The sequence below is a fragment of the Calonectris borealis genome, chromosome 1 (genome assembly GCF_964195595.1).
Source record: "Calonectris borealis chromosome 1, bCalBor7.hap1.2, whole genome shotgun sequence".
In the NCBI taxonomy this organism is placed as follows: Eukaryota; Metazoa; Chordata; class Aves; order Procellariiformes; family Procellariidae; genus Calonectris; species Calonectris borealis.
The window spans coordinates 148,959,216-148,983,235 of record NC_134312.1 but is presented as its reverse complement, the minus strand read 5'-3'; the positions used below and the strand labels follow the sequence as shown (position 1 = coordinate 148,983,235).

The following is a 24,020-nucleotide window of genomic DNA, read 5'->3' as shown; positions in this document are numbered from 1 at the left end:
CTGTTATCTCCACTTCAGAAAACAGACACAGCCCATGGTGGAAAAACACGGGCAAAGGCCACCCAGAACCCCGGGGGCGCAAACAGCAGCTTTACGTCAAACCTGCTCAGTACTCATGGCTTACGACTCGGAAAGCCTTGAGTTTTTTGGAGCCACCCTTTTCTGCCGTGCGAGAATCTGCCTCAGGATTCCCGTTCTTTGCACCCTCTCGGCCATAAGAAATGCCAGCTCGCAAAAATCACATGTCTGAAAGTGGTGTGGTGGGCGGGCACGTTCACAACACACCCAGGTTCTCCTCTGTGCAACTTCTTCTTTCTGAACCACCAGGCACTTGCTAATGTTTCTAAGCTTTTCACTTTTTGTTTTTTAAAGGAAAATTGTCATTCTCAAAAGAGCAACTGCACCAGGAGATAGGGCTTTAAGGGGGGGAAAAAAAAACCACCACAACAACAACAAAGCCCTCAAAAGCCCACGTTTATTGTCAAAGTCTCTAAAATTATGAGATTTGACAATAAGGCTTTTGTTCTTACAAACACATGCAACTAGGCAACATGCAGCTTGATTTCTGCAGCCAGTAGATATTCAAAATACTTTCCACATACAATAGGTGTCAATTTGACTTTATTTAAGGAAAAACGGGGAAAAAACAGTAATTTCCATAATACACAGAAGACAAGTTAGATAGCACTGCAAAAAAAAGGCTGAGTGTTTTACTTGTCACCAGTCTGCTTTGCAGCTCTACGATTAGTAATTTTAATGCAGTTTGTCATTTTGTATTATTGTTTAGCATCTTTATAATCAGCAGAGTTTGGGGTTATAAATCACAAAAAGTGTACTACTACTACTACTATGAAAAACTAAAAAACCCACAAAAATCACTTTCAAATAAACCATAAATATGTGATGCACATTAGTGTAACAAAACCATTTTTGTAAACATTTTCTCCAACATAACATGTGCATAAGATAAAAAATAAAAACACTGCAGTCATACAAGTTAGGGTTACTTTGACTTAAAGATACAGAAAATTATTACTTATTAAAGCTTAAAACTAAACCTAGGAGCTTTTCTTTTCTTCTTTGCTTACAAAAGCACTGTTTGAAGAGTTCCATGTTGGTATGCGTAGTGGTTTTGTAATACTGTTTTTACCTTGCCGTGTCGGCACTTCTGTGGAGGCAGAAGCTGCCAGGCGGGCAGCCCCACCGAAGGAAGGAGATTCTCCCCCCCGCGGAGCCTCAAGACTTCAACAGCACGTATCCGTGACCTGGGCATCCCTACAGTACTGGAGCATCTTCCTCTAGGTGAATAGCATCAGCTTTCAAGGACTAGATTAATTTTTGACCACATAGCGCTGGAAGATTTAAATCACGCAGACTGACATTCGATCGAATCAGCTTCGGCAAACTACGCTACAGGGCAGCTGTGTGATTACACCCACGTCTACCATCACGTTGCGTTTCCGAGTCCCCTTTAGTTCATTATAGTACAAAAGGTTGATCGTTCTTCCGGCTGACCACACCGGGCCTGAAAAGAACACATCCTTCACCTTCAACGCTATCCAAAAGTCATACAATTAAAAAAAAATAGTTCTAGGTATTCCTCCGCCAGCAAATGTAAGGCTTTCTTGAGTTTTGATTCTTTTGGGGGGGGTGGGGGGGGGTGTGCACGCGCGTGCGCTGGCGGTACGCATTTACCGCTCGCCTTTCAACCATCTACGATGTTCAAAGGAGAGTCTTCAGCAGCAACGCTGATTGGGGTTGAAGGATTTACAGCAGTCAGATTTGACACCAAAAGAAAGGTCTGTCGAGTCTGAGCTTTGCACACTCGGTGCTCTCGGCTCTGAATTGATTGTGTGACCAGTCGCTCGAGCCATCGGCTTGACTGAATTGAAGAATATGTGTTTGAAAAACCCTACCTGTCATGCCATGAAGGAAAGTTAACCGCAGCAGAAGACAAAGCCCATGAAACACTGAGAGCCTGTTCACTGAATGAACAGCTTAAGGCAGCTGTCAACAAAGTACCCCACCAAAGGAATTAAAAAAAAAAAAAAAAAAAAAGAAGTGAAAACAAAAAGGAAAATGGCTGAATCATGACACTGTGCATTATTACAACACCAACAGATTATTATACACTCAAGGTTTCTCAAGTAATGAACATGTAGCCATTAAACAAATTATTACTCTCAAGACATTTATTACAAATGTCAGAACTTATTCATAAAATAAAACTGACTTAAAAAAAAAAAAGAAAGAAAAAAAGCCAGAGCTGGGATCTTACATCTAAACACAGGTATACGCTGTTTTTATGAATAAGCAGTATTAACTACATTCTTAAAAGAGTTTTAGTGCATTGCATTCTTAAAAAAGAAAAACATCACCGCCCCAAAATGGTTCCTACAACATTTAACTGTTTATAGAACTAGCCTAGTTATTTTTACCTGCCTGTTACTAAGCCCACGTATTAGAAGAGTGAAACCTCTGGTTTTAGGCTAAATTCAGACTTCTATTAAGGATGAAACTGGTTTAAAAAAATGCTTGCTTTACCAAATTTTGTAAGCAAATTACATTAATCAGTGTCTCACTGCCATACCGCTACCACTATTGCCCCAACGGACCACTCTCCTCCTGCTGAAACTTGCTACGCAATAACAGTCAGAAACCTTTCAATCTGGTAGTTTTGGTATTAAGATTAAATTAGACATTAATGGTTTTCATCTAAAAACGTATAAACTAAACCACCTCTTTTATTTTATGCATTAAAAACAATGAGGTAGGCACAAAAAATAAACATATGTAGTTTGGATTTGATTTTTTTTTTTTTTTTTTTTTTTTTTTAGTTCTGCGAGTGCAGACTGTGGTAAAACTGTTGTTGCACTTCTAGGTTTAAACAAAAATTAAACCTTTAACTGAGGCAGTGCTAATACTGTGACATAACCAAGTTCTGGCCTAACACAGAATCATTATAGAAAATGAATTTTTTTCTTTTTTTTTTTCCTTTTTTTTCTTTTTTTTTTTTTTTTTAACTTTTTTATCATCTGCACATGTTTCAGGCAATACCTGGTACACAGAAAATGACTAAAGTTATTGGCCAGGCCAAAATAAAACTGCAGAAACAAAAAAACCCAAGAATTCCACCCCGAGCCCTTTCCCACCCTCCCTGTCCCCAAAAAGAAGTTATCCTAGTCACTGTGTCTTTCACATTTTATAAATATTAACTTCTTAAAACCTCCACCTTCCTCTTTGTCCACATATTGTCACATTACAAAAAAAGAAATGTCAATTAAATACATTGTTAACATTACTAGACTAGATCTGCCCTCTGTTTCAGCCAGTCTGACTCTCTACACCACTCCTCACCTTCTCTTGCCTGCCTCCTGTCCACTCAACAGCATGTTCATGGTAAGTCTGTTTTTTTTTTCCTTTCTTCCCCCCTCTCTGTTTTAACACTAACAAACAGAGTCCTTCAAAGCCTAGGAATCCTGGAGCTGAAGGGAAAAGACGACCTGTAGCTTTCTAGTGTGATCCCAAATCTCAAAGACAACGTAGCACCTGATGGCAATATCTTTACAGCACCAGCTGCGTCGCAGCCTCAGTTGAAAAACAAAAAGAAACCTAACACCAGTGATGCCTGCACACACATTTACACAGAGTGCTGCATTAGTGCAGGTCTGTACTCCAGTTGAAAATAATTCCGAGTTATGAAGATCTCAGACTCTGGATGTCAGCCATTCCTCGCCAAATCCCACTGCTTCTACCAGCTCAGAAGAGAAGTCCTGCCAAGGGTCATGAAATAGACTTGACTGCTCCCACCCGACCGTACGGAGGCAAAGAAAACCTGCGAAGAAAAGAGATTGATAAATTCAACAGGTAGGAGGACAGCAGAGGCTCCAATTTGCCTTTACCGCCCCTGATATTTACAGTGCAATTGCAGTGCTGTGCAGGCTCTGGTGGGGATGGAGGTGACTTTCTTCACAGCAGCTCGTATGGTGCTGGGCTTTGCATTTGCGGCTAAACAGTGTTGTTAACACACCAGTGTTTTGGCTACCGCTGAACAATGCCTGCACAGCATCAAGGCTTCCTCTCCAGCCCCCTCGCCCCTCAAAGGCCAGTGGGCTGGGGATGGGCTAGAGGCTGGGAGGGGACAATGCTGGGACAGCTGACCCAAACTGACCAAAGGGATATCCCATAACATATAACATCATGCTTAGCAATAAAAGCTCATGGAAAGGGAGAGGACGGGGGGGCACATTGTGGTGATGACATTTGTCTTCCCAAGCAATAAAAGCTCATGGAAAGGGAGAGGACAGGGGGGGACATTGTGGTGATGACATTTGTCTTCCCAAGCAAGCGTTACGCATGCTGAAGCACTGCTTCCCGGGAAGCGGCAGGACACCTGCCTGCCCACAGGAGGTTGTGAATGAACTCCTTATTTTGCCTGGCTTGCGTGCGCAGCTTTTGCTGTCCTTACTGAACTGTCTTTATTTTGATCCATGAGTCCTTTCGCCTCCCTTCTATTTTATCCCCATCCCACGGGTGAGGGGAGTGAGTGAGAGGCTGGGTGGGTGTTTGGCTGCTGGTTGGGGTCAACCCCCCACAAGTACCCATCTTGGCAAGAAACTAGCGTGGGAAGGAACTATACCTTGTCATTGCGTTCACATAAGAACTTGAGTCTTTGTGCCCTTTTGTGCATGAACACACCGTCCAAGTGTCCAGTTTCCACCGATCGTATTTCGATAGCTTTTTCTCCCCAGCCCATAATCTGGTTGGATCGGATGTACGCTTTGGAAAGAGAACACAGCACACAGCCCATTAGGACAGGTAGAGGGCAACATGGAGGAACTGGAAAAGCAGAGGAATATACTGATGCGCTCTAGTTAAAAATGACCTGCATGTACTTATTATAACTACGCTCATGTTCAGAGTGCTATTTCTGTCTTCAGCATCTTCCTGATGCCTAAAAATACCTTTTTTTTTTTAAATTTCCCTGTGGGTTTTCCGCGTTGGTAATGTACATCTTGCCTGAGCATTCATGACACAATGGGAACCTTCCAACCTTTAACTAAATGGAAGGAACATCGAGTTTTTAAACAGGTTTTTTCTCCCAAGTTTGGCGAAGAGACAGGCTAATTAGGTGTTGACAAGGAGAAAGCAGAACCCAAGGTTTAAACAGACTAAACCCATCCACTCCAGTATGTCCCCAGCACCAGCTCTGTGTCTTACAGTGTTATTTTTCCTCCTTGAAGGAGTTTGTCAGCAAAAACGGAGAAAGGGGAGAGGGAAAGGGAAAACTAAGGAAAAAAAAAAGAGCTAGCCTCCTTTAATAGGAGTAATACTTCAAAAACTTGCTCTCCTTCTTGAGAAAGCCAATTGGTCTGAAAAGTATTCTATACATCTTAAAAGAGGTTCGTATTAAGCTCTCCAAGTGGAAATACTATTATTTGTCATACCGCTTTCCTTTGTGCACAAATAAAGCAAAAAATCAAGCATTTTTTCTTAAGGGTGTCACTGAGGAAAACAGATTAGTAGTAGCATGAGGAAAAAAATCTGTTCTTGATAGCAGTAAAAAATCAAATAAAGGAGAAAGTCACTAGCATTATTAAAAGGTATCAAAAAGCAATTTGATGGATAGTCATAGGAACGCTGCCAAAAATAACATATGGGAACTTAATGAAGAATAAGCTGTTGCCTCCAATTTGCATGCATACTTTACAGAAAAATAAAAAGAAGAACAATAGCTTTTAGCAAGCAAAATTAAAAAACTATTTAATTTTGTAGTACTTCCCTTTTATAGAATTTTTCTCACATTAATTTTCAGTGAAATTAAATCATCTACTACAGTATAGTATACACCTTTAACATTGCATATACCATCATGCTGGAAATTTACTTATTTTTAAATATGTCACTAGTGGTAACTGGGCCAAATAGCTTCTACAAATTGTCAGATGAGATGTTCAGATGGTGTCGGCTGCCTCAGTGCCATTTACTTCACAGGCACTCCAGTCCCCAAAGGCTCTGCGATTTGCCAGCTGATAAACGCTGCTTGCTCGAACAGCTATCAGCAGTCATCTCCCAGTACATGCATCCATTCCAAAGCATGTAAAACTCCATGTACTTGCCCAACAAAAGGAAGGTGTGACCACAGCCCACGCTACGCTCAGCACTGAAGTATGGCAGCACAGGCAGTGAGAGGGATCCTGGTGCGCGCTTGTGTCTGTAACAAATCTGCGCACATTTTACCACACTCATTGCTCCCACTCTCAAAACTACCTTATTTTGAACTGGAGAGATTTGGGAGAATTATCATATTAGGATAGAAGAGCAATCTGCAGGTGAATTAAAGTAAACACATCAAATCAGATATACAGCCATTATCAACATAGAATTACCTATAATAATATCTTATCCATCTGCCACTTTACATGTCTTTATACTGAAAGGTTTCCACAACTTTGTGGCTGTCTAGCAAAAATTCTGTAGCTGCCCACTGAGGCCCTGCTGTTTATTAAATGAGTTTTATATTCCTGAACTCCACAACTTGCTTGTTTGGATTTTGTTCTTAAAAGCTCAGCACAAAACAGATCCATATGATTACTGTCCACTTCGTGCAGCTGTTTTCCAGGAATAGCACAGCATCGCTGCTTCTGAATCTGTAGTCAAGCCTGACGCACCTTCCTTCTGCCCGTGTGCACACACTCTCGCTCCCAAATGTTGTATTTGACTCTGCCGAGGCACTTACCAACTGAAGTTGGCATTTCTCCCCACTGCAGAACCACATCCTTGGTGATCCTTCCATATGTGTTGACATAAACTCCTTCATCCTCGTAGCAGACCAGTAGTTCCATCCCATCCGTGTTTGGGAGAATGATGATTGCGTGAGGTTGGATACTGCTCTGGATCTACAGAGATGGAAGAGAAGAGGAAGCCTTTTGTTTTAATGCCACAGAACCTGCACTGGGAGAAAGGGTTGGGTGATTTTCGATTTTGGCTGACAGCACATCGGGGATTCACTCACTTTAGAAGTGCTAGCTCTGCTCTCCCCAAGCTGGACACTCTATACAATGACAACAAAGACCTGGAAACCTTTGGGGCACAAATGCTCCCATCTTAAGACAGACATTTAAAACCAAGAGTGCCCATTTCTTTCCATGGGCAGAAAGGGAGCCTGGGGCAAGCAGCCCAGATACAGACCGCAGACCTCTGCACTGTAGCGAATAGTGCTTGGGGAGGTGCATCGCACACTGCAGGCCCATCTGACACGTCTGTGTACAATGAACAACAGGAAACATTGGTAGCTAAGGCCACCTGGCCTTTGCCAACCCTGTTGAATCTTATCAGTGGGCTGTCATGTCATTTGTACCGCCACCTTCCCTGCAGCCTCTGCTAGGCATTTGCAACGCACTCAGCCATTTAGCTGCTACCCCTGAAACAGTCGTGTTCACCCACGTCAGATCTGAGTGGGCAGCTCCCAACCATGGAGACATACTGACCATGAGGAGAGGACAGAGAGTGAGGCACAAGCCCCTAAGCACAGGTGGCCGCATCTGCTTGGACTTCTCCACCCAATTCACCGCTGCCAGCATCTGGCAGTGATCCACAGGAATAGCCTGACATGCTGGTCATCTGAGGAAAGGAAGAGGGGGAAAACCAGAAAGAAAGAAAAAACCCGACCCCAGCAGCAGCTCTTACATGTGTTGGTAGATAAATATCATAGACTGATCCTGAATCCACATCAACGGCATGGAAGCCAGCACAGGAGCCATAGATCACTTTTAGTCTCTGACCTTCTTCTACAGTTAGATCCACCAGCAATGGCTTATGTACCAATTCTCCAAACGACTGTAAGACAACATCAGTGAGATTTACTTTACTGCTTAGAACCACAGTGGGTTTTACAAAAACATGCTCTAATGCACATATTATGGGTTTATTCCTCCCACGTCCCTCTGGCCCCCACCCACCAGCCCAGTCAGGCTAAGATGCCTCTCACAGACAAGGACAGATTACTCTGCAACCTGTTGCATTTCAATCACACAATACTGTAAGCTATTTTCTGTGGGGTTTACTTTAGTTGGTCTGTTTGGTTTTTAGTAAGAATTGTTTTCCCCAAAGTTCAGGGCAATTTGACACTCCCGTAGTGTTTACTTCAATCTGCATAACCGACAGTAACTGATTGTCTGCAAATCAGTCTGGTAATTATACCAAGCCAGCTAACTTCATTCCTGCTGCATTCAAAAAAATAACAATGCTGAGTATCACTTAATGACTTGTTCTGCTCAGATGAAGATGTTTAGACTCAGTTCACTTCTCTCTGCCTCATGTTTTATTTATAGGGAGATGAAACAAACAGTTGTGATATTGTGTCATTTTGATTATTAGTTTATGCTCAGTTACAATTTAGAACTTTCAGTGTACTGCCTCTTAGAGCTAAAAAAAGCTCTTAAATGGCAGATTTACCAAAGAAGTTGTAAGATGGCCATAATAAAATGTCTGAGCATTTTTGTAAAAGGGGTAACTGCAAGTGGATACAGGAAAATCCTACATACAGCCAAAATATACTGTTACCTTAAAGGCCATAAATTTATGGTATGGCTTTGGTGCCCATGCATAGACTTCCACAGAACTCTTCAATGCAATTACCAAGAACTTGATTCTTTCATATTTTACTGAAAATAAAACAAAACAAAAAAAATTCAGCAGTAATTCCAAAGTCATTCCAGTTAGTTCAGGAAAGCAGAAAATGACAATATTTCTCTATACTTACATACATTTGGAGGTTTCTAGTAACACTGTGATTTAGGATTGCTAATTCCATGTAGTATTTTGACACATTTATGCCACAAAAATCACTACTTTTATCAGTAACTGAACCCGTCACCATGTTTTGTATTACCTACAAACACACACTTATTTACATTTATTTTTTTCCACATTAGACAGTGCTTACTCATCAAGACAAGAAAATTGGTTTTCAGACAGGGACATTTCCAATAAAAGAAGCCTATGACTGTGGCAGAGCATATTGGCAGTTCCAGTCACAGCACTGACAGTGGTATTTTGAGCTGATGGCAAAATTTCCCAGGGGAAAGGAGGGAAAAAAAGGAACTGAAATGAAAAGTTAAGAAACAAGTCCATTTCAAAAGCAAAAGGCAAGTTTGATAGCAGAGCACTTTTCTTTGTCCCTAAAGAAAAAAATCCACAGAATTTATCAGAAATAAAGTGTCATGACACAGGTGATCCACAAATTCTCGAATATATCTCTGTTCCCACATTCAAACAGCTGGCTAAATCAACCGTCAAAAAAAGCTCTGTTCACTACTTCTGTTTTCAGGAGGGGACTGATAAAGTCTAGAAACGGCCATTCGAGAAGTGTTGCTGGATCTGCACTTCCAACTGCCATCTGGATTTGGGAAGGAACAGATCATGGGGACTTCTAGATGTTGAGGTTTGTTAACCTGTTTCCAGCACTCTTTTTGGGGGAGAATAAAAAAAAAAAAAGCATTATTTGGATGACATGGAGAAACCTCAGGAGGTTTCTGCTACCTCTTTACCCCAAGTTTTAGGGGAATATGACACTTCTCCAAAACAATGAGTAATTCTGTGCACCTTCACCTTCTGCTGTTATATCTCCCAACCAAAACTGATTTTGAAACATGGCAGGAGTGAAAATCTCAGACTTGTGAGAAGAACACTTCTTTAATAAATACTATTTTAATGCCTTTTAGATATCTTACTACTGTAAAAGCCTGCAGTTTTTGTCTCTTGGTAGGTAACAGGGAGACAAAGCTACTACTTGCTCCCTTTTTATTCTGCAGGGAAGCAAGACTACTGAACTGTAAAAGTTAAAGGACCTGACACTTTTTCAACAGACAAAAAAAGTCTCTCAACCTCCACAGCTGTACTGACTGAAAAACAGAGCTTTTGTTCAGTCTTGTCTAGCTTACGAGACTTCTTGGAATTTTTTCTTGGGGAAACGAGGGATGTCGAACAAAACCACCTTATCTGTGAAAGAGGACCTTTGATAATCCTCATTCTTTGCTCTGGGTGCTATCTGGGAATTCACCCAAATTTTAAGTTTCAAAAGAGCAATTTATCATTTAGAGGAGCCAAAAATTGCCTGAAGCAACCGAGATCCATAAATACCACTTCACCCTGACGTCCGAGACCCCTGGTGCATCAAAGAGACAAGGAAGCAATCAGTGCCAGCTGCCTTGGTGGCAGCCTCCAGACCACGAGCCCAACTATTGGCAGAGCTCATCCTTCTTGGGAACTGAAGCGCAGCTGTCAAAGAGGCCTCTCACTACCTGAAGAAGTCATCTATGGTTCAGAGGGAAGTTCAGTGCCAGGCTGCAGCCCAGGGTAACAAACCCCTCTTCATCTGGAAGAGAATGCTCTTTGTTTCACATGCTTCCCTGTTGGAAAGCCTCCTTTCAACAGCTGTTAATGTACTGTTAACAGGCCACTTCATTATGCTGCTGACACCCTGGGGTATGATACCAGAGAAATACATTATTAATTGTTTTTGGGGTCAAGCTCCTGGTTCAGCAGTCACTTACTGCCATCATTACTGATTACACCCCACTAGCAGGTTTTTCCAAGAGCACACGCGTGACAGGAGGAGACTGAGCTCAGTCCGATTGCTGCTGCTCCACATTGACTGACACAGCTGGAAAGAAACTGAGCTGGCTCTTAGGAGAAAACGAAATCAAAGGCAATATCCAGGGCCCATTAAGTCGCATCATGAGACTGAAGCAGGAGAAAAAGCTCTTGGTTCATATCCCCACCTGCAGGGCAGCAGGCTCACTGCATACTCTGCTGACAGTGAATGCTACATGTCTTTCACAAGTTTTGGTGAAAGTTTCTATGCCAAATCCATTTAAATGACTTAAAACCACTCAAAGGCACCTGCCTAGTGAAAACACACTTCATCCCATAACTGTACTGCAGTGGATCTGAGACGGCATTAGGAAATCTCACGAGCTAAGGGGAATCAATGAATCATCTTGAAGTTAAAACATATGCTTCTGTTTCCCAGATGCCTCCCCAAAGCTCATGCATTAGCTGGGCTTCCTTTCTCCTCCCACTCTCTTTTCTTGTCCTTTTCTTTTTTTCCCCCAGTTTTTAAAATCTACATTAAAGAGGAGACTTTTTTCATTCCATTCCAGCGTGTGATTTCATCATGGCAAATCACCTGTTAGTGAAGAGAACAGCTGCTGGTTGACAAAAATCCCTCTGTTACCTAAAGGGTCTAAGAGAGGTGGCAAAGTGTTACCAGCCCTCATTGTCCATATTAGCACTCTCCTGGAAGCTGCATCTGCCACGGGAGGGAGACAGATGGGGATTTGCGCCTGCTCCAGTTCACAGCCCAGCATCCCACCACAAAACCTCTCCCATATTCAGTTTAACCCAGTAACTTGCCACCTATTCCGGCACTTTGCCAGAAAAGTTTGCCCTCAGGGATAGGGAAGACAGTTAGAAATAAAACCAAATCTTAAGCCCAGCGGCTACATGCACTGCAGTTCCCTTTCTCAGCCGGCTTTTATCCTGACGATTTGATTACCGCATTCGCTACTCACCAACTTTATAGTGCACACAGCCTTCCAAGTCGCCCACCGTTGTCCAGCCCTGTTTCTTTTCTACTTCAGGGTCGTTGTGAAGGATTTTATTTCTTAACCAGGACAAATAGTAGACTCGCAACTTGTTCTTCTTACCTGGCCACAAAATGAAAAAGATGGCTTTATCTCCGTAGGAAGGTAAAACCTCGCCCAAGCAAACAGAAAGCCCCACAGAGCAAACCAAAATGACAGTGAAGGAGAATCTGCTGCAACCACAAAGATCTCCCTCAGTTTTTACGTCCACAACAGCTTTACTCCAGACTCCACCCAAACACACGCTTTTCCGATAATCAATGACAGAGACACGTGGTAATACCACACGAACATAAAATGACAAACTCAAGGGAACAGCTCTTCAGTTGTCTGGTTCTTAGGCTGCAAACAACTTTTATTAGAAAAGGGTTATACTTCCACAACAAAAGCACCAGAGAGTCATGCACCAAGATCAAAAAAAAAAAAACCATAGCTGAGTCAGAACGGCTCTTTTTCGCACAAAACTGTAGGACAGCAGCAGGATGGAATTTGAGGCCTGAAATTACTTATACAGCTATCAGAAGAGAGTAGGACTGGTTTGAAAGGAGGAAGCAAAAGTGAAGAAGAATATGGTGATGAAATGTATTTTACAAATTCTTCCCAGTTAGTGACCAGGACATTTCCATCCCTTATATCATCCTCGGAGACGCAAACTGGTCAAGTTTTATTAAGATTGTTCATTATTCCCCTGGTGGAAAAGCACACCAAACAACAGCACTAAACAATTTCATTACTGAACCACTTTACGCCAGTTCTGTTGTGTGGAAAAATGTGCAGTATCTGAAATTGCAGTGAGAGAATTTCACACCGCCCATGCAAACTTCATCTGCTTGCTAAAAGCTGACGACTGCTTTGTCAGCAGCCCTTCCCTTGTGCTGCAAGGGGTGTAATACTTATCAGGCTGCACACAGAAACTGCAAGAGGTGTTTCTTCTCCACAGGTGAGAGAATCTACTTGCCCAGGCTGCCCTATCTTCAACTGACAATGCATCTGCCATGGTCATCAAAATACAGCTCAGACTCTAACTCTCAATACTCTAACTCTCAACCTTGAATGCAGAGCAAGGTTCACGATAAACTTTATCAGTGATTCTTTAACAACTAATGGCCTACAAAGCATTTGCTGAACTAGCAAGAAGGTGGCCCTAATGCACATACTCAAAGCTTGCATCCTCCCTCCTCCAGCTGCTTTGCTGCCCGAAGCAGCGGATGAAACTGGAGGCAAAGAGAGATCGTCTCTGCTTTGACTAGGAGCCATTTAACAAGGCTCCATGAGGTCTCTGCACAGGGACAGGAAATAGGAGGTGCTCTCAGGGACCCAACTTGGCAGTGGAGTAGCTCCATGCTAGTGCTTCACCAGCCACGATGAGGAAGCCGTGTGGCTGTGGACGGTGTTTCACGGCCCTTGGAGTCGAGAGGAGACAGCTGACCTGTGCTGCAGTCAGTGCTGGGCTGGCCAAGTGACACAGTACTGGTCTAGTACTGCAGAAAGCCACGACCTGTCAGGATGGTCCACCTGGCAGCCTGCCAGCCAGACCCAGCTATAGGGTTTAGCTAATGTCTTTCATTTGTCTTTTAAGTTTTCACATGATGCCTACTGATGGATGCTCATTTAGGAGACGGGGGTGGGCCTACAGCATCAGGGGATACCGGTTACAGCAGGGTGCGAAGCCCGAGCATTGAGGTCATCCTACTGTGCCCAGCCAGCTCCACACTGGGGTCCTGGAGGTGGCGCAGGGTCCCTACCCTGATGGGACGTCATCCCCTAGCAGAGCCGGGCTCCTCAGCTGCAAGGGCTGGGGCAGCACATGGGGAAGCACAGCTTGCAAACAGGCTGCTCCATGGACTCCAGCGCCACAAGTCTTTCTGTTATGAAGGCACACAGATCTTTTTAGGATTACTTGGATGGGGAAGGGCAGGAGGAAAAGAGAAGGCTGTTTCAAAGTGAAAAATCTGGTCACCGAGCTTAAATTTAAAGTGGAATTGGAGACCCATTTTGAAATACTGGTCCTGCTATTTAATTTTAAAAGCCCCTCTGCTCTGACAGCACCGAATGAAACATGAAGTAACATTGCACTGTCCTTTGTTTATCCCTACTACAAATGTGACAACAGATTTGGCAGTAAGTGAGCACCCTGATTTATTGCTAGACACCGTATTTATTAAGCCAAGTTTCATAAAGGGATAAAGCCCCACCACTGCCATAGCTCCGTAAGATTTGGAAAAGGGACTAGAGCAGGAAACAATATTCCCAGAAGTCCCACAGCTGACCAAGGAAAGGTCCTCCCATGAAAATACTGCGAACGATAGCCACAAGGACTCTTTTAGAAACACTGAAATAGGGAACACAGTCTCGACCAGAAGGCACTGCAGTTCTGGGTGAGGAAGAGCTCAGAGGGCACAGGAGAGCTGAAGGTCAGTACAATGCACCGATTGTTTTTAAAACCATCACAAGTCCCTGTGCATGAGGAGAGAAATTCTCTCTCAGCTATTTCCATGGCTTCAGCTTCCCCAGTAGCTTAGGCAAACTTGAAGACTCAGAACAAACAGTACACACGGGAATTTCCCAGCACGTGGCTAATTTTTTTTTTTTTTCTGGTTCACATGATGTGCACCAGGGTATTTCTCTCCAACCAGAAACATTTTTCAAAACAACAACAGAGAAATATCTCAAGTGTGTTCCCATTGTGTTTTAGTGTCTAAACCACAAGGAAAGTCACAAGACAGGAAATTCCTCTGCCTTTCAGCAGCCTGACATGAAAAGATCAGGACCGGTTAGTTATATAAACATGGCTGTGCGCGTATTTCAACAAGTTATGCTGCTCTTAATGTTCGTATTGGGAGTGGGGGAATTAGATCCTTCTGCTTGTAAATCTCTACCAGTCAGTTTAAAAAGCTCTTAAAAATCTGGTCTTTTTCTTTTTTTTTTTTGTCTAATAGTTACAGCCATATAAGAAATAAGAAAGAAAACTCTGCTCCAGTACCAAATGAACTGATCAGCCAGTGACTTCTACGAGAACTCCCAGCTCTGGTTCTCCCACAGATGTCGTTTCAAATGCAAAGTCCCTTCTTCTATATTGAGTTTTTGTTTTTATTGTCACTGTGGTTTTTAATTATTAAGCAGGCAGATTCCAACCAGTTCTTCTACTCTGTCATCCCTTCCTACCTTCCTAAGTGCCACCATCAGCCAGTTGGGCTGGCGAAACCCTCAGGGAGCCACAAGCGGAGCGTGTTCTGTATGCACGTCGTCGCTCTCTCTTCCAGCGTTTTTATGACTCTCAGCACTGTATTACCTGAGCAGCTGAAGCTATGTTTTTGCCTCGCAACAGTACGAACTGAAGAACCGATTAACTACTCTGCTTTGACCTGCAAAGCTTCCTTGTACCAGCTGTAGCAGCTCAGTATCTCAGTATCAAAAGCTTTGCTGTCAATAAGTTTTATATTTGAGATATACATTGGGAGAAGAACTGACTTCAGGTTTCCAGACTCAAAAGACTGTATATTAAAAGCAATTTTAGGTGACAAACCCTTCGAAATCCCAACGCACTGTAACTTCTTCGCACAACGTGGTGACACTTTTCAAACCTCACCACCATCAGCACATCACTCCCTGAAAAAGCCGAGGGAGCATTCGGCCGAGAGCGCCGTAGGGAGCTCAATGGTAGCAGTCCTGCGACAAAGCTCGGAGGCAGCTCCATAACCAAGCTGCCAAAAAGCACCATTTGCAGAAACACAACCCCATGTCAGTGTTCCCAGTTTGCATGGAGGGTGGAGCAACATACTATAAATAAAAAGACACCAAGAGAAGTCCAGCATGAGGGCAGCTTAAATTGAGCACTGACGTGCAGAAGCCAGAACAGGAAGGCAAGGGGGGCCTGGGCATAAAAGCATCACAGTTTCACCAAGTGTGCTCCCCCCGCCCTGCCTCTCGGTGGGCAGGGATGCCTCCTTCCTGCCTTGTACTCCAGTAACCTCCCATAAAATGCAGGAGATGGGACAGGGACAAAGGCATAAACCAGCCAAAGATCAGCTGATTTCTTAAGGGTTAATGTAGCGTGTCTCCACAGAGGAAGCAATGGTTTTGAAGGAAACAAAGAAAACGGATGTGTCAGGGTACTCGGATTGTGACTGACATAAACGTAAATAAACCTAAAACAATTACACACAAGTCTAAATCACAGACACTTGTCATCTGTGTAGGATATGCTTCAAACCAACAGATTTTACCTAAGTTGGATTATACAAATATTTTTGTTTTTAAGGTCTACTATAGAATAAACTCTATCAAATAGTGCTTTTCAAACAGCTTACATTTTAACGTACAGTGTAGACATCAAAAGGACACACAGCAGGTTGTGTTTTTTTAAACCCTCCTTGATTCATCTTTTCTATTTAAAGATTTCACAGCATAGCTGTAGCTGAGAACGCAGCAAGCAACAAGCCAATAAAATACAGTTATTCTAGACAGAAGCAAAGTCCCACGTTGACGACACCAGCATGGGCGTGGTTCTTTGGACCTGTAGTAATGTAACATCGCTAAGGCATAAAATTGCATTACATTGACTAGGAGTGTGTCCTTTTGCACAAGTGTTGGGAGAAGCAGAGAGCTCCTCCAGGGGAGTCAGAGGGGCTCCGGAGCCTCAGCAAAATTTTGGGTGACTCTGAACAACGACACAGGGGCCACTGTGCAAAACCTCACTTAACATCCTCTCCCTGTCACACATGCGCAGCGTGGCAAGGCTCATTTCACAAACAAACTAAAACAAAAGGAAAGGTAAACGGCTGAACGACACCTGTGAAGAAAGATTAACAGTGCACCACATCAAGTTGCTTAACAGCAGGATGACCTTATGCAATAACTGTCTGGAGCCAAAGAGTCTGGAACCTCAAGCTTCATAAACCACATTTTTCATCAGCGCACACAAAACAAACACAACAATCACCACTGTCCTTCATCTCCCGTTGCTTTGCCGTCTGCAGTTGCATCCAGTGAGAGACAAGGCCAAAAGCTGCCACTGATCTGCCTTCTCGCACTGGTAATTTCCACATTCTTCTCTCAAACACACACACACTCACTGCACATCACTCTTCTTTCCCTACTTCGCAAGAGCATTTCCCATTCTACAGATTTTAACACACAAGATGTCTTTAAACCCAAGTAGCAAATCATGTTTTGGACAGAAAGAGACCAAGTTGAAAGTAATCATGACAGAGGGAAAGAATGCCATTTTTACAAACTTCACAAAACATTAACCTACAGCTCCCAAACACTGAACAAACAAACAAAGCCGGACGTTTCCCCCAAATCCATGCAGCATTTTTAAAGGCCACCCCATGGGAGGAAGGTCAGGGGGCAAGCAGGCACAGGGTATTGTGTGGAAAGTGATTCACTTGCAGAAACAAACTGTAGACTCAGAGAGGTGAAATGATGGAAAACCCACTGATGTCAGTCAAGTCAGGACTTCCCCCTCAACACAAAGGTTGCCAAGAAAAGCGTTCTGCCATGCCATGACCGAAGGGGGAAAAAATCGTGTTGAAAAATTAACTTTACCAGAAATTGTCACCAAGACATTCAGCCCTTCAAGTACATCCATTTGCTGGAATCGTCTTCGATTGATGAGCGGATAAACCTTCCCCTGACCACTTCTGTCTAGCAGCATCAGACCACTTTCAGTGCCCACCAACAAGTTCACTCCTAGAAGAAACAAAAACAGAGATCCAAGTTAGTAGGCAGATTGTCCACATATTCCGATGAACTGATGCTTGATATAGCAACTGTCTTGTTTCAAGTAGGTCTAATCACTGCTGGTTGGGTCTCAGCTGCCTGCAGCCTAAAAGATGTCATGTAGAGATGTAGAGATGTCGATATTACGTGCCCGCAGTGACTACTGACACCAAATTGCAGCATTCAACAGAGTGAGAGACTGGTAGACCATGAGTGCTTTCTAGAGCACCAGTTCTCAAACAAAAAGGCACACTAATGTTGGACGAGGGGTGAGGCACGAAGCGGTACCCGAGCTTATGTATTCCAAAGATGTATTAGCTGTTGGTAGGGTGGTTGGTAACAGGATGCTCTTGACAAGGACATTGCAAAAAAGCAGTGGTAGGGGCTTGGTCCCCACTGGGAGAAACAGATTGTGTAAAAGGATCCTATGAAAGGATAGGCACAGGGTTGGTCCTCAGCTTCCCAACAATCTTTTCTACCTGAATGTTAAAACTACAGGAATTACAGTAATCTTGTGTTTCCACAGATTTCTCCTAAAGATCAAGCAAATACAGATGAGAAAAGTCAGTAGGCCAGTTTCTTTCTACAAAGGTCCACACATCCACTGGAACACTTTCCAAGAGTCCACAAAACCTTAGTATTTAAAATCAATTACATTTCTTTAGTTATACACACACATACTAGGTTTTAAAAATCCATTAATATATTATCACTCTTAAATTTCATGACTATTTATTTGCAATAGAGTTTCAGTCTAGGACCCCACAAATTGTGCAGAGACAGGTGAGATACAGTACAGGGAATGGAAATCAAACCAAATGCATGACTCTCTTTATTAGACTTCTGTGTTGCAATCCTAATGTAAAACTTGTCATCCTTAAGTATAATAAAGTAATGAAATAAGAAAAGCGAAACTCACACAAGGTGATCATAGCTATATTGCTTAATGGCCGTAATACCTTACGGTATTAATCCCCAGATATAACTATATTGGTGCCAATGGGTGTATCATCTGGGCTGATCCTGTAACAAACCTTTTCTGAGGCAGCACGTGGGCCTAATACACAGGAGTCTGTATCTCGGTGCAGTCTGCATCTATAGCAGTGACACGCCTTCTCACAGTATCGAAAAAGGGCATTGCTCACAAGGACAAGGAATGCTACCTAAACAACACTCTGGCTACCAGACACGGGAGTGGTTTGCAAAAAGGAGAGCATGTTCACCTTGACCCAGAGGGCATGAGGTGTCCCCAAAGGAGACAGGGTGTTAGAGGGGAGCAGAGCTGCAGCCAGGAGGAGGTAATGATAGGGAAGGGGCCTGAGCTGCTGGTGCTGGCGCACTCTGAAAAGCCTCTGGCTGGATGAGAAAAACAGACGTAGCCCGTGGAGAGGTCAAAAACCATCATGCATCTCCATTTTCCTCTCTCTTGCCTTTTCGGCAAGGAAACTTCAGGGATCCCAGCAGTCCCCACAAACCATGTCCTCTCCTTGCTCAGATTTGCTGCTCTGCTACTCCTCTGCCTCCTCCAGGCAGGAGAGCCCACAGATGCTGGCAGGTGCAGAGCCCATCTTGGGAGAGGGCCCGCAGCCCTCCTGGGCTCTTCTTCAGCTGCTGACGCCTCCTCCAGCCCCTTCCTGCCCTCCTCCTGCCTCTGCATCCCCCACATGGGTCTGCACCTGCTGGGTCCCGTCCCACAGCCCCCGGGGGCCTTTCACGTCAACCGTCTCCCATACTGGGAGACATCCTCAAAGTGGGAAGCAGTGGAAGGAAGCAGGGAGAGCAAGGCACGCACCGAGTCAGGGCTCGGCACAGGCTGCAGCAGCACCAAACCAGCCACGGAAGCGCCCAGCAGACGATCTCCTTCCTGCAGCACCAGGATCCATTGACTAAAGCTGTAAGTGATTCAGCTTCAACACGTATTTTTGTATTTTTGCCAGCGTGGATTACAATTCAAAGCAAGCCACATGCAAACTGCTCCCTCAGGGTCCTTTCCCCTCTTTGCGCATCAGGCTCAATCGCTCCCGCCTCCACCCTCATCTCTTCCTCTGCTGCCTTTGTGGTGTAGTTGTTTCTGCTTCGAGTTTACATGCGCGCCCGTCCCCGACCCCTTCCCTTAGCTATATGTGTTCTGAGATGAAACTAATGAGGTACTACGCTGGTGGCAAGCAGTGCCTGTATTTTAAAATGCAGGCACTGTCTTTATTCACAGCCAGCAGAGCTCTTCTACCACCACCCTACAATTAAGCAGTTCTGGTTTTTCAAATAAATGGAAATGCTTCCTGAAAAAGTACAGGCGCTCTGTGGAGGCTGGGTGTAAAAATCTATGCTACTGCATCCATGTCATTAACATTGACTTTCACCACTCTGAACTAGAAGAAACAGCATCATAGACCTAATGCAATCAGCAACCTGCCAGATACTATGGCATTACCAGTGGTAAAGGCAAAGCAAAAGCCCCCCTCTTTTTGAATAAGAAACATCACCATGAAATGGCTTAATTTGCTTAAGGGTAAAGGAAGCTAAACCTTATCAAGAGATAAGCATGTGTACCAGCTTGCATCACCATCAGTTTGGCCCTAAATGTTCAACGAGGAAGTGCTTTGTTAAACTGTAAAACACCTCTAAGATTTTACACCAATATTTAAATCACCATAACAGTCAGATACATAGATCAAAGAAATATAAAACCATTAACACAAATTGCTACTGGCAAAACAAGGCAGATCAGAGAAATTATGAGTCATCTTTACTGATCCCATACGATTTCTCTCTGCCTTCGCCCTCTCACAGCCTGAAAGTTTACATTTGCACAAGTCTTCATTTTGTCAGAGAATTATTCATATGAATACATGCAGAAATAGCATTGGGGTAAAAATTCTTACCAGTAAATTCTGGAAATAAAGAAAACAGCAGATAGGAAGATAAGGTGTCGGGAGAGTTATTTAATTGACATGGCTTTGCAGGCAAGAAGGATAGGACAACAGTGCTGTTATGAGAATCAAGAAATGCTGGAAATAACCCCAAAAGAGAACTAAAGCCTTGGAAAGAGCTGTGAAAATGTAAACAAGAAAAGTGCACTGTGTTATCTATACAATCATTGTGTGACTCAGGGGAATGGCCAACTCTCTTCTTCATAGTTTTTAAAATTATATGCATGTGCATTTACAGTCTGTTAAGTTTAGGGATACTAAATAAATATGTACATAACATACACAAGCATTATTAAAATCTAGATAATGAAAAAAATTCAGGTGGTCCCATAGATTCTGGCCAAGAAAGAAATGACACAGCAAAGAAAATCTTTCGGTGGGTGTTGCAGTGATTCCACATTGTAGCAGGCAACAAGCACTGCTCTAAGCCTTTCACCAGTGTAGGATCCTGACTAATTGTCTGACACCGACATAAATTATCCCTTGTGACAAGGCGGCCAGACACACTGGGTCAGCTGACATACCATACACCCAGCTTCTCTCTGCACCAACCATTCTTAATGAAACCAAGCCACAGTCTCACACTGGAAAATGTCCCTCCTACCCTTCTCTTTTCCCTCTTCCTTCCTACATAAACTGATGACTGAGGTGGAACATCATCTTACGAAACACATCTTAATCAAGGTCTGCAACAACACATTAGCAAGAGGCTCAAGAAGATGATCATTTTTCAAATGGAATACCCTACGTGCACCAGGAGTACAATGCAAAGATGACCACGAGTTCCCAAACGTTGCAAGAGATGCACTAACAGGGGCTAGAGAGAAAAGGACATCCCAATCACCTGAACGAAGTCTGAACTGTGCCATCAGAAGCATATAAACAGCAGTGGGAAATTATATCAAAGCAGAAGCAGCATAATAATCATCAGCTCTTGCAACAAAAAGATGTAAACAAGCATTGAATAAATGCAGAGAAACAGCTAAGGTTTCAGAGGTACGTTCTCGAAGACCATAAGCTCATACTGGCACGTTTGCACTTCAGAAGTGCAGGAGGCAAGGGAGGAACAGGTTTGCATTACCCCATAAGGCAGCACACAGTATCTCAGAATTGAATCTCTTCTTGTATTTGCGAATCTCTGGGGTATCACTCTGTGGCCGCGTATTCGTGGGATTCACATTGACAACTGATCCTTTCCGTGTAGGGTCTTGCCTTATTGCCTCTGATCTCATTGCTTCAGCAGAAAATCCTACTGAAAAAAAGAAAAGTAAAGTGCATGTAATAACCCTTAAGTGCTAAATTCTGGCCATATTTTCTTTATACCAAACAACCCAAATCAGCAAGTGAGAATATTGAGCAAGTCTTTCTTTTTGTAAGAAATGTAAATGGAAAAAGAAATAAACTATGCAATCCATTGCAAATCAAATAAAAAGCATGATGGTAACATTTGTAAGTACTTTAAAGAGCCACTGAAGTCACTGAACCCTTTTTCAATTGTCATCTTCAGCTACTTTACTTACCCACAGAAGTCACAGTTGTCCCACTAGATGGAGAAATCTGTAGTAATCTGGGGTCTATAAAAGGTGTAAAGGAGGAGGAAGATTTGTGTTTCTGGAGTGTGTTACTAGCGGACTGAGTCTGCAATGTAAATTTCAACTTTATTAATATTAATGACAATAAAAAGCACGGATAACAACAACCAACATTTTTAAGTCACTACAGAATTATGCTAACAGAGCCTCCCCAAGCTTTTATACTTCCTTTATAGATACACAAGACACTGCAGGCACCACACCTGAACTAGATACATATGCAAACTGCACGTGTTACAGCTAAATATAATTAGCTAAATCGTCACCCCTGTCACCTCAGCTGCTAGCGAAGGTTTTTAGGACTGGCCACTACAATCAGGCACAAAGCGAGGGAATGTCTCTTTTTTTAAAAATCTGCTTAAATGTATGTATACTACCTTATCTGCAAGCTGTCCACTACCTATTGCTTTTGAATTTATGAAGCATCTCCTAAAGTGAGCTAGTTTAATAAATTATGAAGTTTGATCTCTTGGCTTGTGCAACAAAATCAGAACCATCTGGGATCAAGCGTTCACTTCTACGATGGATTATGTTTCAATGTCCACTACTGTTCATTATCCCTATTTTGTTTAACCTGAGCCTCTTGCCAGAAAGCTGCAGCAGGTTCTTCCACCTTTATTTGACAAAGCAACATATTAAACCTGTATCGAACAAAGGGGCTCATTAGTGTGGAAGGTGTAGCAAACGGTGATATGAAGCTATGAATATGTAGTGGATAAAATCACTGGTGCTTGCTGAATTATGTGGTCTAAACATGAAAAAACATAAAGAAAGGAAGAAGACAAGTGAAACAATGAACTGTTAAAAGTGGAAATGGAACGACTTAAAAACCCTTGCCAGTTTAGTATTATAGTGACAACATTGCATACTGAAGCAGAACGGGACAAGTGGGAAAAAAAAGTATATATATAAAGGGTGTGCATGTGGGCAAGTTATACCAAGCAGGACTGGGTTTTTGCTCAGCTTTATGCAAACGTAGTTAGAGACACTTATTTATCATCAACTGATCTTCAACCTCTGATCTTTCTAAGCCTCTATTCTCTGCAGATAAAATAGCAATGGCTCTTAGGAGCGTATCACTCCCCTGCACAGCTCAAGACTGAAAGGCTCCTTCGCCACCAGCCACTGCCACAGCCTCCACTTCCCGAGCTGAGTTAACTGAACCCTGCTTATTTATTGCTTAGATCAAAGTAATGAGCAAGCATATCTCTGGATCAATCAACTGATCTCTATAACCTACAAGAGTGTGCTTTTAGAAAGATCAAAGACCAATGAAGCATAGCTGAAAATTAAGTATTATGCTAACCGAATTTCCAGGAGGAAACCTCCCACCCACCCTGCTGTTACGTGTGAAGCATTTTTCATCCTGTGGTAAACACGTGTATTGCCATCAGCCTACCCAGCTCATTGCAACCTCTCCTTCTCGTCACACCACTCTACAGCTCTACCCTGAGAAGCAGCAGCTTCTTTTCACCGAGTTTTGCTCCCCCTGTACCACTCCTGCTTGCCTACAGAAAGAGGCTTTCCCCGAGAGCCAGGCTGGCCACCCAGCCGGGAGTGGAGCCACCACACCAGGTTCCTCGCTCACTGCTAGGGCTGGTAAGGGGCGAATGATGCCCATTGTTCACACGTGTGCCTCCCCTCTGCGGCGAGGGGTTACACACACGTGAAGAACCGGGCTTGGCCACCAGCGCCTGGTGAGTAAAGGAAGGCACTGTCCCGGGATCAGCCCAGGATGGCAAGAGGGAGCTTCCCCCGTGGCGAAGCCTGGCTTCTCCACCGGGACACAACCAGCGCTGGTGGAGAACAGTCACCTTTACACAGCTGCTTTTCAGAGTACCCACATACTTGGAAAAAACCCAAAGATTTTCTCCCATTCATTATTCCAAAACAACAATACCCCAGGCTTTTACAACCCTCCCGGGCAACACCTGATTTGTTCACCCAGCCCACGTGGCAAGCTTTTAAGAGCAAAATCCCTCCGCGGCCGCTGCCGCTTCCTCTCCCAAAGGGTGAGTTTCCACAAGCAGCTCCTCATACGTGCGGAGTTACTAGCCCAGCCTTTACTGACAAAGCCAAAATTAACCGCTAATTTTTAAGAGGCACACTGCTTGCAATTAGCCTGC

The 24,020-nt window shown here is 43.4% G+C and overlaps 1 protein-coding gene across 10 annotated transcripts in view; it reads right to left on the bottom strand.

The window, feature by feature from the left end:
• Window positions 1–2,101: 2,101 nt before the first annotated feature.
• The window catches only part of MAP4K4 (mitogen-activated protein kinase kinase kinase kinase 4), a 162,760-nt gene continuing 140,841 nt past the window's right edge, over window positions 2,102–24,020 (bottom strand). For 7 of the 10 annotated variants that reach the window (XM_075135979.1, XM_075135996.1, XM_075135987.1 and 4 more), the window contains 9 exons: window positions 21,823–21,940; window positions 21,384–21,554; window positions 17,199–17,342; window positions 11,577–11,711; window positions 8,566–8,666; window positions 7,690–7,839; window positions 6,740–6,899; window positions 4,640–4,779; window positions 2,102–3,835 (listed from right to left, as the gene is read on the bottom strand). In XM_075135979.1, the coding sequence (XP_074992080.1) occupies window positions 3,752–3,835; window positions 4,640–4,779; window positions 6,740–6,899; window positions 7,690–7,839; window positions 8,566–8,666; window positions 11,577–11,711; window positions 17,199–17,342; window positions 21,384–21,554; window positions 21,823–21,940 (1,203 nt within the window). In that variant the 3' untranslated portion in view covers window positions 2,102–3,751. The remainder of the gene's footprint in view (window positions 3,836–4,639; window positions 4,780–6,739; window positions 6,900–7,689; window positions 7,840–8,565; window positions 8,667–11,576; window positions 11,712–17,198; window positions 17,343–21,383; window positions 21,555–21,822; window positions 21,941–24,020) is intronic. The other 3 variants (XM_075135985.1, XM_075136000.1, XM_075136028.1) reach the window with 2 other exon arrangements.